Here is a 17,508-nt window from a genome sequence, read left to right on the forward strand (position 1 = left end):
GTGGATTCAGATTCTGAAGAGCCCTTTTTAACAGTTTGTCTTGCCTCTGTATAAGGCAACCTTAGTTAAGGGGATTGGGGTGAAAGGGCTTCTCTCAAAGAGGACCTTTCAGGACCTCACTGTGGTACGTCCAAAAAAAGAAGAAGCTGGAGCCTGAGCTGGATTTAAATTTTGATTTGGGAGCTTCAGAAGAGGACATGGAGGAGGTTCCTCCTGATCACTGGCTAGGGTATGAGGATACAGAGAGACCCCTTGGAAGAGGGGGAGATTCCAGTGGCTGAGGGTGGTGACCCTAAGGTAGTGCTTCTATTTAGGAGAGAGGAGTTTACCTCTCACTTCACAAGTTCTAGCAGAGCTAGGATTAAAAGATTGCAGTGGAGCAGGCACATGATAGAGAGGCCCTCATATTAGAGGGTCTCTGCGGTCCTACAAAGCCTTTTCCTTCTGTTTATGGACTGAAAGTGGGCAGGGCCATGGCGAGGCTTTATCCTTTGCTGGAGGACATATTGGAGCTTCTAAAGTTGCTTAAGGTAGATTTGTTGGAATCTGCAGTTACAAAGAAGACCATTATCCCAGTGGAGGGTTTTGTGGCCCTTAGGAATTCCCAGGATCTGAACATGGAGATTTATCTAAAAAAGATGTCTGAGGTGTCAGCCTCGGAGATGTGGGCAGCGGTCTGTAGTAGTTTCTTGGCTCAAGACTGTTTACATTGCGTATGACAGATTCCAGTGGCAGAGTCGTCGGATGCTGTATTGGAAAAGGAGGAAAAGTGCCTGGAAACTGGTTTGGCCTTTAGAGCAGATGCATTTTATGGTTTGCTTCATGTGTCAGCTAGCAACGTCTGCAGTGCTGGCCAGATGACTTCTGTGGCTCTGCAACCGGGCAGTGGATATGTGGCCCAAATCTCAATTGGGAAATCTTCTTTTCGAAGGGAAGCTGCTTTTTGGAGAACATTTTGAAGCAGATGGTTAAGAGCTTTGGAGACTTGAAGTCTGATGAATTGCCAGAAGATAAGCCCAAGGGGAGCTGGAAGACTTTCCCCAGCATGCAGACGTTCAGAGAAACCAGGCGATATCATGCAGGGAAAGGAGCCGCTTCACCATGGCAGTACTAGAGTACTTTCCGGGGGAGCTTGCCTCTCCTGAGAGCTCAGTCTGTTCATTTGTTTGCTTGTCCCAAAAAGGGAGGAGAAGAATACAAGGCTTTGTTGGCGCGCTGGACGAAAGAAGTAACAGGAGCAGCCTATGTAGCGGTTTTAATGTTTTTCCTAAGAGATTGAGGGCACGTTCCACTAGCGCACAAGCAATGTTGTGGGCAGAATATAGATTGCTTTCTTTATTGGAGATTTGTAAGGCAGTGACCTAGTCTTCCTTACATTCATTCTCTAAGCATTATTGTCTGGCTGTCCAGGCCTGAGAGGATGTTGCTTTTTGCTCGGAGGTTTTTGAGAGCAGTTTTGGCAATTCCTGCTCAATAGGGGGGCACAGCTTAGGGACATCTGTATGACTGGACTGGATGGATGAAAATGGAGAATTCTTGCCTGATAATTTACTTTCCTTGAATCCAGCCAGACCAGTCCAGAATATTCCCTAGTCTGCCAAACGTATGGGTTTATGCTAATGTTCTATTTGTAGGAAGAATATTTCAGAATTAAAGTTTCTAAGGCTTTTTTTTTTTTTTTAACACATTAACATTTGGATTTTTATCTGATTATGTTCTCCCTTAGGGAAGCCCCAGTTGGGGGGGGGGGGGGGAGGGAGTATTATGGTGGTATCCTTAGTTTATAAGAAATACTGACAGGGTGAAGTCAGCACGGAAGCATATAAAGGGCGATGTCAGCAAGCCAGTTAGTTTCTGTCTTCATCTGCTGGTTGATGGTCGTTACCCCTGCATCTAGATTGGTCTGGCTGGACTCAAGGAAAAGAAATAATCAGGTAAGAATAAATGTTCTCCCTTTAATGGATCTTTTTCACAGGTGAAAAGCTTTGAACATTATGCTCTAAATCTGCAGAGTGACTAGTCTGTCTTGTGATGGGACCTCCTAAGTGTATTTCAACTCAAGTATTATGAAGCTGATTTGAAATCCCTCTATGGCATGTTGTTGTGTTCTTGTTTTTGTTTTTTTAAATTAAATCAGTTTAATAACCTTTCTAGCTGTAACGTGTTATAAAACTATTTTAAAGACTTGATCCCTAGCTACACCAAGCAGAATCTGAGGCTGCACAGTGCTGGGTGCAGAGACTAACTGGTAAGCTGCAGTATGCAGTAGCCAGTTGCTTTCTGCACACTGCAAGCAGCAGTCCCGTTTCCTGTCCTACATATGCATGGTGGTTTTAGTCTCATGTGGTAAAACTTGGTGCTTTTGAATTCACAAACTTTGTTTGTTTTGTTTTTTTTTTTTAAACATATAGTCCAGAAGTGGATCTGCTCCCAGAATCTGAAGTACCTAGGGGTGCCCAGGTACTGGGGCTCTGGAATATACGTGAAAAATGGAAGCAGGTAAAACTGACTGTTTGTTTTTCAAAGGCAACAGCAGACTGTGCATGCTTCAGCTTTGAGTCCTGTTCTTGCTCAGGGTTGAGTTTTGTTTTTGTTTAAGGGTTTTTTCAGTGAGATGGTTCATAATCAGAGGACAAAGCTTTAAACTTGGTAATTAACCTATTAGACTGTAGGAGAGTAGTGCTATGTTATGATTCTATCTATCCTTTGAAAATAAAAATCACTTTTTACAAACTAGGTTCTTAGAGGACAAGCAGGATGCTAGCCCTCAAAACATGGGTGACATCAGATGGAGCCTGATGCGGAAAACTTTTATATCAAAGTGTTTAGAAACTTTGACTGGCACACTGAGCATGCCCAGCATGTTCTATAACATGCGTCCTCGCGGGGGTCCTTCAGTCTCTTCCCCCCCCCCCCCCCCCCCCCCCCCCCCCGCAGAGCTGTCAGCATTGTGGTTGGATTGAGCTCTAAAACATTTTGGCTTTTTGCCTCTTGGAAAACTTTTTGCAGTTTTTGCTCTCTTTGAAAGTCAGTCACCAGTCCCTCTTGGTACCTCCCTGTCGTGTCCCCAGTCACTGTTTTTGGCATTTGGGTAAGTTTCCTTTCACAGTCAGTTCCCCCCCATGGTGGCGGTGCCTGTTTTTCCATCGATGCCCACTACCATTGTTCCGTATTTTCCCCGTTTGGTTCGCCCCATCTTGGCCATGGCTGGCTTCCACCGATGCATCCAGTGCCCAAGGACCATGTCTATCACCACCGACCCTCATGAGACTTGCATCCTCTGCCTGGGTGCATCGCAGGATGTCCGGGGTTGCCGCTTGTGTGCCTAGATGACCCCATAGGGACATCTGCTTCGACTCGACAAGATGGACAACCTCTTCAGGTCGAAGAAGTCTGAGCCAGCGGCATCGGCTTAGGAGGACCTCTGAGCTGCATAGATGGGATACCAAGTCATAGACATTGTGACTGAGGTCGCTGGTGGATAGGGGTGCTGGAGACCAACAGTTGTCCTTGGCCTGGAGGAGATAAACATCTGGTTCATCGTCTTCTACCTTGGCACCTGGGAAAGACCAGGCCGAGCATTATGGGAAGACCAAGAAGCATCGATGTTGGTAATCATTGCACAGTGCTGGGCACGGGGATGCACTGGCTTTTGCTACAATGCCCCTGAAGCAACCCCGTGGCAAGGAGTGCCAAACCTCCATCAATGCCTGGGATTCACAACTGTCTCCACTGGTCTTAGTGGGTCAGAGGGAAGATCTGGTCATCACTCCTTCCTCCCAGTCTGTGTTAGCATCGGCAACATTTTGAGGAGGAGCTGGAGTGTCGAGTCCAGCTAGCAGTGAAGCAGGCGCTGCAATGCTTCGGTCCCACAGCACTGGACCCAATGCTTCTGTGCTCGTAACTGCTTCTGGAGAAGGTGTGCTCATCTGTGCCTTACCAACTCAGTTGGCGACCATTGCGACAGAGGTGCAACAGAGACAGCAGATATCAACTTGGTACATGTTGAGGCTTGGGCCACTTGGCTGTGACTGTTCATGTCACTTCCTTTGCACGCTTACACATGCACAAAGCCCAATGGACTCTGAGGCTGCAAAGGTACCAAGCCACTCGGAGCCTCCAGGATTGCATCCAAGTCACCCCTTCTCTCTGGGACTCTTTTTGTTCTGGTGGCGGGTATTCTCTAATCTGGAATGGGGGATTTCCTTTTGGAGTCTCCCTACTCAAATTGTACTAACCACGGACGCATCTACCCTGTGGTGGGGAGCTAGATGGGCTCTGCACCCAGGGGACTGTGGTCTGCTCAGGAATATTCTTATCAAAACAACTTTCTGGAGCTTCGGGCAATCAAGTACACACTATGGGCTTTCAGAGATCGGCTAGCCAACAAAATTGTCCTGATCCAGACAGACAACCAATCAACAAGCAGGGAGGCATGGATTCATATCTCCTGTGTCAGGAAGCAGTCCAGATCTGGTCCTGCACCCTGGCCCAAAGGATGGTGCTCAGGGCCATGTACCTGGCTGGAATGGAGCACATGATGGCGGACAGGATGAGCAGAGCCTTCAGATCCCTAGACCAGGGGGTAGCGAATTGGATTTTCCACTTCTGGGGAAGCCCAAACATAGATCTGTTTGTGTCCCCCTGCAACTAGAAAGTGCCTCTGTTTTGCTCCCTGTCCAGGTCAGAAGGCAAACCAGCCTCTGACACCCTTGCCCGTCATTGGGGCAGGGGTCTTCTGTATGTGTATCCTTAGATTCCCTTAGTGGTGAAGACTCTCTCTTGAAGCTTTGCGAGGACAGAGGGACTATGATCCTCATAGCCCCTCATTGGCCAAGACAGATCTGGTTTCTACTCCTGTGGGAGTTGTCCATCCGGAAACTGATTAGTCTGGAATCTTCCCCAGATCTCATCACGCAAGATCAGGGCAGGCTGCAGCATCTCAACCTCCAGGCTTTGTCACTCACAGCTTGGATGTTGAGAAGTTAATCCTGCAACCTTTTGATCCTTCTGAGGATGTCTCTAGTCCTTGTGCTTCCAGAAAGCCTTCCACTAGAAAGTCCTACGGACTGAAGTGGAGGAGGTTTTCCGTGTGGTGTGAACAGAAGGCCCTAGATCCATTCTCCTGCCCTTCTCAAAAATTGTTTGACTACTTTGCTTGAAATCAAGGAAGGAGTTTGAGAGCCATATATTTCTAGTATATTAGGTTAATATTAAATTTCCGTTATTGGCTCAAATGATGAAAGCTCCTTTTGAGCCACTGCACAGCTGTGACCTGAAGAACCTGACCTGGAAGGTCATATTTTGGTGGTGGTCAGCGAGCTCTTGGCCTTAGTGACTTAGTATAAGGTGGATAAGTTCTTTCATGACTAGGTGGTCTTGCGTACGCACCCGAAGTTCCTACCTAAGGTGGTGACTGATTTCCATCTTAACCAGTCAATCGTCCTGCCAATTTTCTTTCCCAGGCCCCATTTGCACCAAGGCGAACGAGTACTGCAGGGTTTGGACTGCAAGCGAGTCTTAGCTTTTTACCTGAAGCAGACAGAAGCCCATACGGTCCACCCAACTTCTCATTTCTTTTGATAGGAATAGGTTGGCTGTTGCCGTTACCATTGCTAAACAGACATTATCCAATTGGCTAGCAAATTGCATCTCCTGTTATGCCCAGGCGAGTCTGCATCTTGGGGGTCATGTCAAGGCTCATTCTATCCGAGCCATGGCTGCAACTGTGGCCCACTTGTGAGCAGGTCTCATGGTGGAGATCTGCAAAGCTGTGATGTGGAGTTTTCGCAGCACCTTTACATCCCATTACTGTCTGGTTAGGGATGGCTGACATGACAGCCATCCCTAACCAGATTGGCCAGTCTGTTCCCCGGGACAGACTGGCCTAAGGATTGGCCAGTCTGTCCCCGGGAACTTGTTCGAGATGTAGAACTAACTCTCCCAACCTCGGGCCCGTTTGGGTTCAGGTTGTTGCCTTCTCTGTTACCAACAGCACCGGTGGTGTTGTGCCTGTTGGCACCTGGTTAGATGTCTGTTGGCCTCCTTTTGTGTTGGGGAGCAGCCTGTAGCTAGGGATTCACCCATGTGCGAGGACTGCCATCCTGCTTGCCCTTGGAGAAAGCAGAGATGCTTACCTGTAACAGGTGTTCTCCGAGGACAGCAGGATGTTAGTCCTCACAAAACCCACCTGCCACCCTGCAGAGTTGGGTTTCTCCTATTTTTTTTTTTTTTTGTTATAATTATTATAAAAAAATAAAACAATATTACGAGACTGAAGAGGGATCCTGCCTGGACGTGTGGTGTAGGGCATGCTGAGCATGCTCAGTGTGCCTAGTCAGTTTCTAGAAACTTTGATAGGTTTTCTGCATCAGGCTCCATATCTGATGTCACCCATATGTGAGGACTAACATCCTGCTGTCCTCGGAGAACACCTGTTACAGGTAAGCCACTCTGCTTTGCGTCTGTATTTTCAGGTGCCTCTTATCTGTTTGGGTCTTCCTTTCGTATAAAAACAGGAACATCAGGGAAACACACTTTTGGGAGGTGGGGTTTTAAAATAAATATATTTATTTAACGTTTTTTGTATACCGACATTCGTTAAGAAAACATCACATCGGTTTCCATCGAACAAAAAAAATAAATATTTTTTTGTTTAATATTGTTTTGTAAACGGTTCATATCCTCCTTTGCTTCCTGCCTGAATGTGGGTAACTTGTGAAGAACTGGCCCCGTGACATCCTGACTTCTCCCACAGCACATTTCTTCCAAATCTCCAGTGTTCAGTGCGGGAGCCTTTATAGCACTTTCCAAGACGTTTTTGTTAATTTCAAATGGTCCTGTAAGGGAGCTCCTCTAATTATTCTGTGCTTTGAAGGTGTGAATAGATGTTAGAATTGTTTGTGCCTGGGTATTTCTCCCAGACTCTGCCTTCTAACTGACAAGGGTGCAGAGGGCTTCCATTCCAGTTTTGCACAAGCTTACCTGGCATGACAGTAAGGGGTTCTGCTAGCTACTGGAGGTGAGGGAAATGCATCCGGAGGCCTTAGTACTGATGGGCAAAGCCTAAGGTAAGTCTTTAGTGGCACATCCCAGGCCTGATGTGCCAAGCACGTAAGGTAGTTGTGTCTGATTTCCAGGTATGTGCAATGCCCTTTCCATGCCAGTGGGGCAGATGCCATGAACAGACTTTATTTTGTGTGTGTGTGTGTGGGTTCTCTTGTGTCCTCTTCCCCTCCCAGTGCTGCTTTTCCACCCCCACCAAATCTGTTCTTACAAAGTGCAAAAAATGGTTATGAACCCACTTGCGTTAGAAACACTTCATTTCATTACTTTCGGGCCGATACAGTAAGGGGCGGAAAACGCACGTCCAACCCGCTGAACCTAATAGTGCCCTCAACATGCAAATGCATGTTGAGGGCACTATTAGGTATTCGCGTGCGATTCAGAAAGTAAAATGTGCAGCCAAGCCGCACATTTTACTTTCAGAAATTAGTGCCTACTCAAAGGTAGGCACTAATTTCTTCGGGCACCGGGAAAGTGCACAGAAAAGCAGTAAAAGCTGCTTTTCTGTGCACCCTCCAACTTAATATCATGGCGATTATTAAGTCGGAGGTCCCGAAAAGTAAAGAAAAAAAAAATTTGAAGTCTGCCCGCGGCTGTCTGGTCAAAAACCAGACGCTCAATATTGCCGGCGTCCAAGCCCGTGGCTGTCAGCGGGCTCGAGAACAGACGCCGGCAAAATTGAGCGTCGCCTGTCAAACCAGCTGACAGCTGCCACTCCTGTCAAAAAGGAGGCGCTAGTGTCCCTAGCGCCTCCTTTTGCCAGTTTCTACCACTGGGCCTCATTTAAATACTGTATCGCGCGCACAGGCGAGTGGACGTTCGCCCGCCCTCCCGCGGACTTTACTGAATCAGCCCGTTTGTCACAGAAGCAGGTGGACAAGATAATGTTGCATGGCAAATCAAGAAGAGAATAGCATGCTGACTTGACTTTTTTTTTTTTTTGTTTTTTTAAATCTTTTATCCTGATGGAAAACAATCCATCTCTTGGTCCCACAGCAGGAATGAGCACCATCACTTTCACTTAAGGAAATTTATTTTCAATTGTCCTTCGTAGTTGCTGCAATCTTGCTGGGGACGCTTACCACAAAGGTTAAAGGTGGATGCTCTAAGTAAAATGTGGAATATGTGTGACGTTGTGTTTCTGTTTTTTGCCCTCTGTAGTTACAGGTTTATGGTAATGGATCGGTTTGGAAAAGATCTTCATAAGATTTATGAAGAGAACGGCAAACGGTTTACATACAAAACGGTCTTGCAGCTCAGCTTGCGGCTGGTAAGTTGCTGTCTCCCTTCCTGAAAGTAATTTTATTTAAAGTGCGTTTACTCTGTGGTATGCTCTTAACAGGGCACAGGGGTATAAATTTAAGCTGTTTAAAGTGTAAAAAAATGTATGTGTGTGTGCAGGGATAGAAAATTTAGACTACTTGGGAGCCAGGGAAAATGGACCCTTTTTGCTCTGTTCAGGGTTTTGCTGCTTCGGATGTCTTTTTTTTTTTGTGTTGTACTTTTTTGCTCTTCTTTGCTTTTCTCCTTCCTTCCTCCTCTCAGCTTCTCCCCCCTCCTCCATCCGGTGTCTCTCCTCAGTGGTTTCGGCATGGTAGTCTCAGAATGGCACCAGGCACTGAAGTTTAGGCAGCCCAGTGCCTGCTTTTTTTTCTAGCCCTGTTTGTATGTTAGTTTCCTGGCTGTGTTTTTCAGGAAACATGAGTTCACAACAACTTTAAAAAACAATTTAAAAGAATCCCCCCCCCCCCCTCCACAGTTTTATAGCAAGTCTCTTTTGTATCAGGGAAGACTACAGTGATAGGAGTATACTACCGTCCACCTGGTCAAGATGGTGAGATGGACAGTGAAATGCTAAGAGAAATTAGGGAAGCTAACCAAATTGGTAGTGCAGTAATAATGGGAGACTTCAATTACCCCAATATTGACTGGGTAAATGTATCATCGGGTCACGCTAGAGAGATAACGTTCCTGGATGGAATAAATGATAGCTTTATGGAGCAATTGGTTCAGGAACCGACGAGAGAGGGAGCAATTTTAGATCTAATTCTCAGTGGAGCACAGGACTTGGTGAGAGAGGTAACGGTGGTGGGGCCACTTGGCAATAGTGATCATAATATGATCAAATTTGATTTAATGACTGGAAAAGGAACAGTGTGCAAATCCAAGGCTCTCGTGATAAACTTTCAAAAGGGAAACTTTGATAAAATGAGAAAAATTGTTAGAAAAAAACTGAAAGGAGCAGCTACAAAAGTAAAAAATGTCCAAGAGGCGTGGTCATTGTTAAAAAATACCATTCTAGAAGCACAGTCCAGATGTATTCCACACATTAAGAAAGGTGGAAAGAAGGCAAAACGATTACCGGCATGGTTAAAAGGGGAGGTGAAAGAAGCTATTTTAGCCAAAAGATCTTCATTCAAAAATTGGAAGAAGGATCCAACAGAAGAAAATAGGATAAAGCATAAACATTGGCAAGTTAAATGTAAGACATTGATAAGACAGGCTAAGAGAGAATTTGAAAAGAAGTTGGCTGTAGAGGCAAAAACTCACAGTAAAAACTTTTTAAAATATATCCGAAGCAGAAAGCCTGTGAGGGAGTCAGTTGGACCGTTAGATGATCGAGGGGTTAAAGGGGCACTTAGAGAAGATAAGGCCATCGCGGAAAGATTAAATGATTTCTTTGCTTCGGTGTTTACTGAAGAGGATGTTGGGGAGGTACCCGTAATGGAGAAGGTTTTCATGGGTAATGATTCAGATGGACTGAATCAAATCACGGTGAACCTAGAAGATGTGGTAGGCCTGATTGACAAACTGAAGAGTAGTAAATCACCTGGACCGGATGGTATACACCCCAGAGTTCTGAAGGAACTAAAAAATGAAATTTCAGACCTATTAGTAAAAATTTGTAACTTATCATTAAAATCATCCATTGTACCTGAAGACTGGAGGATAGCAAATGTAACCCCAATATTTAAAAAGGGCTCCAGGGGCGATCCGGGAAACTACAGACCGGTTAGCCTGACTTCAGTGCCAGGAAAAATAGTGGAAAGTGTTCTAAACATCAAAATCACAGAACATATAGAAAGACATGGTTTAATGGAACAAAGTCAGCATGGCTTTACCCAGGGCAAGTCTTGCCTCACAAATCTGCTTCACTTTTTTGAAGGAGTTAATAAACATGTGGATAAAGGTGAACCGGTAGATATAGTATACTTGGATTTTCAGAAGGCGTTTGACAAAGTTCCTCATGAGAGGCTTCTAGGAAAAGTAAAAAGTCATGGGATAGGTGGCGATGTCCTTTCGTGGATTGCAAACTGGCTAAAAGACAGGAAACAGAGTAGGATTAAATGGGCAATTTTCTCAGTGGAAGGGAGTGGACAGTGGAGTGCCTCAGGGTTCTGTGTTGGGACCCTTACTATTCAATATATTTATAAATGATCTGGAAAGAAATACGACGAGTGAGATAATCAAATTTGCAGATGACACAAAATTGTGCAGAATAGTTAAATCACAAGCAGATTGTGATAAATTGCAGGAAGACCTTGTGAGACTGGAAAATTGGGCATCCAAATGGCAGATGAAATTTAATGTGGATAAGTGCAAGGTGATGCATATAGGGAAAAATAACCCATGCTATAGTTACACAATGTTGGGTTCCATATTAGGTGCTACAACCCAAGAAAGAGATCTAGGTGTCATAGTGGATAACACATTGAAATCGTCGGTTCAGTGTGCTGCGGCAGTCAAAAAAGCAAACAGAATGTTGGGAATTATTAGAAAAGGAATGATGAATAAAACGGAAAATGTCATAATGCCTCTGTATCGCTCCATGGTGAGACCGCACCTTGAATACTGTGTACAATTCTGGTCGCCGCATCTCAAAAAAGATATAATTGCGATGGAGAAGGTACAGAGAAGGGCTACCAAAATGATAAGGGGAATGGAACAACTCCCCTATGAGGAAAGACTAAAGAGGTTAGGACTTTTCAGCTTGGAGAAGAGACGACTGAGGGGGGATATGATAGAGGTGTTTAAAATCATGAGAGGTCTAGAACGGGTAGATGTGAATCGGTTATTTACTCTTTCGGATAGTAGAAGGACTAGGGGACACTCCATGAAGTTAGTATGGGGCACATTTAAAACTAATCGGAGAAAGTTCTTTTTTACTCAACGCACAATTAAACTCTGGAATTTGTTGCCAGAGAATGTGGTTCGTGCAGTTAGTATAGCTGTGTTTAAAAAAGGATTGGATAAGTTCTTGGAGGAGAAGTCCATTACCTGCTATTAAGTTCACTTAGAGAATAGCCACTGCCATTAGCAATGGTTACATGGAATAGACTTAGTTTTTGGGTACTTGCCAGGTTCTTATGGCCTGGATTGGCCACTGTTGGAAACAGGATGCTGGGCTTGATGGACCCTTGGTCTGACCCAGTATGGCATTTTCTTATGTTCTTATGTTTATTTCACAGGCTAGTTGCATCCTAACGTGTGTATGAAAAGGCCACCATTAGGATTGGATTCCTTTTGCTATTTGTAATTAGGTTCTGCCCTGTTTGTTGGTTAGGCTTACTCTTGGGGGAATTCTGTGCAAAAAAAATTAAATTCTGCATTCTTTATATTGGTCAGAATAACACAATGTACATGACAGTCTTTAATTTAAAATGTAATACAGAAAAAAGTTATTACTTAAGTGCAGAGTTCAATATTTTGAGCAGAATTTCCCTAGAAGTACATTGTAAGAGTATCTCTCACTACTCCCCTGGCCAATCTCCTTTCACTTTGCCTTCTCAGGTCCCCAACTCCTCCACCCTCCACTCTCTCTCCCCCTTCCACTTTAGCTCTCCTCCCAGAGTTTGACCCCTCTCTCAGTCCTGCCCCTCATCCAGTCTCTCTCTCTCCCTCTCTCGCTCACTGGGGTCTGCTTCATCTTTGCCGTGAGCAGGATGGTCTCTGCTTGTGGCTTTTGGGTCCTGCATGCTCTTCACGCCGGTTCTGCTGCTGCTTTCACTGCGGGCGGGATGGTCTCTGTTCGCAGCACACTAGGCCTGCTCCAAACTCCCCAGGAAGGAAGACCAGAGTTCATCAGGTCTAATCTTTTAATATTATAACTATATCTGTACAATCTAGTTCAGAGGAAAAAGATGCATCAGTAGCCAATTCAGCAGTGGAGGGGATGGGAATAATATTTCCTGTTCTCTGCACTTCCCCCCCCCCCCCCCCCCCCCCTCCTCCCAAACAATGTAATTAGCACTTTTCTCCAGAGTCTGGTTAGGATTCCCTTTTTATCTAACACCTTGTCCAATTTACTCTTGAAATTTAGTGCTGTAGGTGCGACTCCGTTTTGTAGGCAAAATGTTTTGTGATTACTCCCTGCTGGGAGTAAAGAATGCTTTTTCCTTAACCTCTGGTTTGTTGCTCTTGCAGTAAATAATTTCTTTTGTGTTGTTTTTCTCATGCCATAGCTTGACATTTTGGAGTATGTCCATGAGCATGAATATGTGCATGGAGACATCAAAGCTTCCAACCTCCTCCTCAGCTACAAGGACCCAGATCAGGTAGCATTTTTGTATTTTGGAAAGAGTGGGCCAGAAAAATGCAAAAAAAACCATAAGTCCATTATGCTGTTTCAAAATTGCATGCAGTTTTTTGCCCAAGGATAACTAAAATTCCACAGACAATACTGTGTAAGCAAAAACATTTGCAAAAAGTATCTGATAATTAAGTTGTACTTTGTATATTAGTTTTTAGTTTTGTTTATCTGTATGATAAAGCACCATTTATCCTAATATCTAACTGGAAGCTCTTTAACCAGAAAAAAATCTTGGTCTTCAGGCCATAATCTATTATCTGGAAAAACCTAGATTATCTGAAAATTGGTTGGCATTGTATGGTCCATTATTTGAAAAACTCCATTACTTTGAATGGTCGTTACCTTAACCATTCTGGATAAATGCTGCTTTTCTGTATAAATTCCTTTCTAGAGGTTGCAGAAGGTGCAAGATTTTTGCTTCTGTAATCTTGTCTCTGTTTTCCAAAAGAAATTGGATAAAAGATATCCTTCCTAACTGGGGGGTGGTGGTAACTTTTTTTTTTCCCACAGATTCCATGTAAGAACTGTCTACAGTAGGACACGCCACTGTTCAACATTTGTGCATTTGGGTTGCACTGCAAACTTTTTCTTTTAGCTAATTGACAGATTTCTGGATGGCATACAAATGTTGAATAACTTAATCTCTTCTGTACTTTTAGAATACTTTTTTTTCCCTCCTATTAAGGCACCTAAGCTGCTTCCTTTTTGTCAGCTGCCTTGTAAGGCTTGGGACTGGTGGGTATATGCTTCTGTGAAAATGAGTACTTAAATTTGTGTACCATTACATTTAGCTTGTATGCCAAGCCGTTTTTTGCCTTTTTTTCCAGTGCAGTTTGCAGCCTAGGTCCCGGTTATGTTTTGATCAGCTTCCCCTCCCGTTGTGTGTTGCATAGTGGAGACAGAGTGCCAAGGCAAGAACAAGAACCAGGACTGGATGAGTCTCTGTTAACATGAACTTAGTTTTGAAGTCCAGTGTATATCCAGGACTCATAGCTTTAAGATGATGCAAAGCATTAATTTGTGAGGCTCTTAAGCTCCTGGGGTAGATTAAATTCACATCCAGATTTTGATAGAAAAACATTTTTCATCTAAAAACTGAGAGTAATGCTAATGGGGTGACATTCATTCAAACTTAATGGGATTTCATCTGTCTGATAAGAATACATTTTAATTATGTCTGTTCACTGTATCATCTAGCTGTATCGTTTTATTTAAGTCTTATGAGCGTCACATCCTGCATATCATGGAAACATGGCTTTGGGACGGGGTTCTCTTTCCTTGGCCCAGACTTGCCCACCAGGATATACTTTTTTCCACTTGGCCCTAAAACCCCAAAACATCTTCGGGTGTGAAAACAGATCAAGTTGGGCTGCTACAGATCCCTACGCAGAATATTTCTCCTTTATCACCATCTAGAACACAAACCGACCTCATCAAATACAGAACAAGGGATCACAAATTAGAAATATGCAGACAAAATCTGAATTATTCTTCTTTTTCTGCTATCCACTCCAATTTCATTCCCCCGCCACCAACCATTCCTGTTCCTGCAGACAGGGGGAAACAAGAAGGGGCTGGATTAGGGAGGGCTTGCACTGTGCTCTGTCTACTCCAGGCTCACTCGCACCCCCACATACCATCCAGTTCCTTGCATGCCGCTTGGGAGGGGAGGGGCCGAAGTAAGAAACACAAGGCTATTCTCTGCAGCCTGAAATTTGGGGAATTGGCCAATAATCTTTGGGATATACCCTTGTGTGCTTATGCCCTTATGTTCTTATGTGTGTCGAGCCTAAGAGGAAGTCATCAGCAGGGCTGCTTTTACCCAAGATATGCCATACTGGGTTAGACCAAGGGTCTGTCAAGCCCAGTAGCCTGTGTCCAACAGTGGCCAGTCCAAGTCACAAGTACCTGGCAAATACCCAAACATTAGATAAATCACAAGCTACTATTGCTTATTAATTACCGTAATAGCAGTTTATGGATTTTTCCTCTAGGAACTTATTCAAACCTTTTTTTAAACCCAGTTACACTAACTGCTGTAACCACATCCTCTGGCAATGAATTCCAGAGCTTAACTATATGCATGGAGTGAAAAATAATTTTCTTTGATTTGTTTCAAATGAGCTACTTGCTAACTTCATGGAGTGCCCCCTAGTCCTTCTATTATCTGAGAGAGTAAATAACCGATTTACGTTAACTTGTTCAAGTCCTTTCATGATTTTGTAGACCTCTATCATATCCCGCCCCCCCCCCCCCCCCTCAGTTGTCTCTTCTCCAAACTGAACAGCCCTAACTTCTTTAGCCTTTCCTCATAGGGCAGCCGTTCATTGCCCTCTATCATTTTGGTCGCCCTTCTCTGCACGCTTTCCAGTGCAGCAATATCCTTTTTGAGATGCGGTGACCAGAACTGCACCCAGTATTCAAGGTGCGGTCTCACCATGAGGCAATATAACATCATCTGCTTTATTTTCCAATCCCTTCCTAATAATTCCTAACATTGTTTGCTTTTTTGACTGCTGCAGCACACTGAGCTGACTATTTCAATGTATTATCCACTATGACGCCTAGATCTGTTTCCTGGTTGGTAACTCCTAAGACAGAACCTAACCATGCAAGGGTTATTTTTCCCTATATGCATCACCTTGTACTTGTCCATGTTAAATTTCATCTGCCATTTGGATGCCCAATCTTCCAGTCTCACAAAGTCCTCCTGCAATTCATCACAATCCGCTTGAGATTTAACTACTCTGCATAATTTTGTGTCAACTGCAAATTTGATCACCTCACTCATTGTACCCCTTTCCAGATAATTTTTAAATATATTAAAAAGCACCAGTCAGAGTACAAATCCCTGAGGCACTCTACTATTTAGCTTTTTCCACTGTGAAACCTGACCATTTAATCCTACTCTGTTTTGTTTTCTAACCAACTTGCAATCCACAAAAGGACATCACCTCCATACTATGACTCTCTAGTTTTCTTAGAAGCCTCTCCTGCGGGACTTTGTCGAACGCCTTCTGAAAATCCAAATACACCACATCTACCAGTTCACCTTTGTCCACATGTTTATTCACCCCTTTAAAAAAAAATGTAGATTTGTGAGGCAAAACTTCCCTTTGGTAAATCCATTTTGGCTGTGTCCCATCTAATCTTATCTGTTTAAATGTTTTGTGATTTTATTCTTTATAATAGTTTCCACAATTTTTCCTGGCACTGAAGTCAGGCTCTCACCGGTCTATAGTTTCCCAGATCACCCCTGGATCCCTTTTTTAAATATAGGGGTTACATTGGCCATCTTCCAATCTTCAGGTACATCAGATGATTTTAATGATAGGTAACTAATTGAAATAAGTTTGAAATTTCATTTTTTTTGTTCTTTCAAAACCCTGGGGTGTATACCATCCGGTCCAGGTGATTTGTCAATCAGCCTACCACATTTTCTAGGTTCACCGTGATTTGGTTCAGTTCATCTGAATCATTACCCATGAAACTTTCTCCAGAATGGGTAGCTCTCACCAACATCCTCTTCAGTAAACACCAAAGCAAAGAAATCATTTAATCTTTCTGCGATAGCCTTATCTTCTCTAAGTGCCCCTTTAACCTCTTGATCAGCCGAAGGCCCAACCAACTCCCTCACAGGCTTTCTGTTTCAGATATATTTAAATAAAAAGTTTTTTATTGTGAGGTTTTTTTTGCCTCTAGGGCCAACTTCTTTTCAAATTCTCAGCCTGTCTGATCAATGTCTTACATTTAACTTGCCAACACTTATGCTTTATCCTATTTTCTTCTGTTGGATCCTTCTTCCAAATTTTGAATGAAGATCTTTTGGCTAAAATAGCCTCTTTCACCTCCCCTTTTAACCATGCCAGTAACCGTTTTGCCTTCCTGGACTGTGCTTCTAGGATGGTATTTTCTAACTATTTTACTCATTTTATCAAAGTTTCCCTTTTGAAACTTTATCACTAGCTGTGGGTTTACTTACTGACCCCCTTCCAGTCATTAATTCAAATTTGATCATTTCCAAGTGGCCCCACCACAGTTACCTCTCTCACCAAATCCTGCAGTCCACTAAGAATTAGGTTTAAAATTGCTCCCTCTCTCGTTCCTGTACCAATTGCTCCATAAAATGTCATTTATTCCATTCAGGAATTTTCTCTCTGTAGCATGTTCTGATGTTACATTTACCCAGTCAATATTGGGGTAATTGAAATCTCGCAAAGTACAAATAATGCAGATAAATGTTCAATCCTAACAGAATACTCCAAACAGCGTATTACGGTTAAGAAGTTTTTATATTTCAATTGGCAACTCCACAGTTTTAAACGAACACCAGCTTAATGGCGTCCCCCGACACAGTCCCGTGTTTCGCCGCGGGCTGCATCGGGGGGGATCGCCATACAGGAATTCACACAAGAACTGTAAAACAAACAAATTGACAAAAGTCAGGATAATGGAGGGACTTACAGCCAACCTACATACAATGCAAGAATTATATGATACAGAGAACTATAATATAACATACCTGGCAACAGCATTCAAATAGTGACAGGGAGCGCAATGCCCTTCATAGTTGACAGGTATTTAAAGGAGACAATGGCGCCAAAACCTGCAGGAGAACCAACCACGTGAGTCCAAGGACTCCGTTCATTGGTTCCCAACCCTGCAGTGCACCCCAGCAGTACAGAGACCAGCCAACCCTGCTAGTGTGTCTAAGTGAATAGGAACCATTCGATATCGCGATTCAAACCCTTAGGGTGTACAGTATCCAATAAGAAAATCCAACGCTGCTCAATCCTGCCCAATAGTTCAGCATAGTTGCCCCCCCGTAAAGGCCGGGAAACGACCTCAATCAC

General features: G+C 43.8%; 1 protein-coding gene across 3 annotated transcripts in view; it reads left to right on the plus strand.

The window, feature by feature from the left end:
- The window catches only part of VRK1 (VRK serine/threonine kinase 1), a 125,095-nt gene that overhangs the window by 41,599 nt on the left and 65,988 nt on the right, over positions 1-17,508 (plus strand). For all 3 annotated transcript variants that reach the window (XM_029597908.1, XM_029597909.1, XM_029597907.1), the window contains exons 5-7: positions 2,412-2,499; positions 8,227-8,335; positions 12,528-12,620. In XM_029597908.1, coding sequence (XP_029453768.1) covers positions 2,412-2,499; positions 8,227-8,335; positions 12,528-12,620 — 290 coding nt within the window. The remainder of the gene's footprint in view (positions 1-2,411; positions 2,500-8,226; positions 8,336-12,527; positions 12,621-17,508) is intronic.

The sequence above is a fragment of the Rhinatrema bivittatum genome, chromosome 4, assembly GCF_901001135.1.
Source record: "Rhinatrema bivittatum chromosome 4, aRhiBiv1.1, whole genome shotgun sequence".
In the NCBI taxonomy this organism is placed as follows: domain Eukaryota; kingdom Metazoa; phylum Chordata; class Amphibia; order Gymnophiona; family Rhinatrematidae; genus Rhinatrema; species Rhinatrema bivittatum.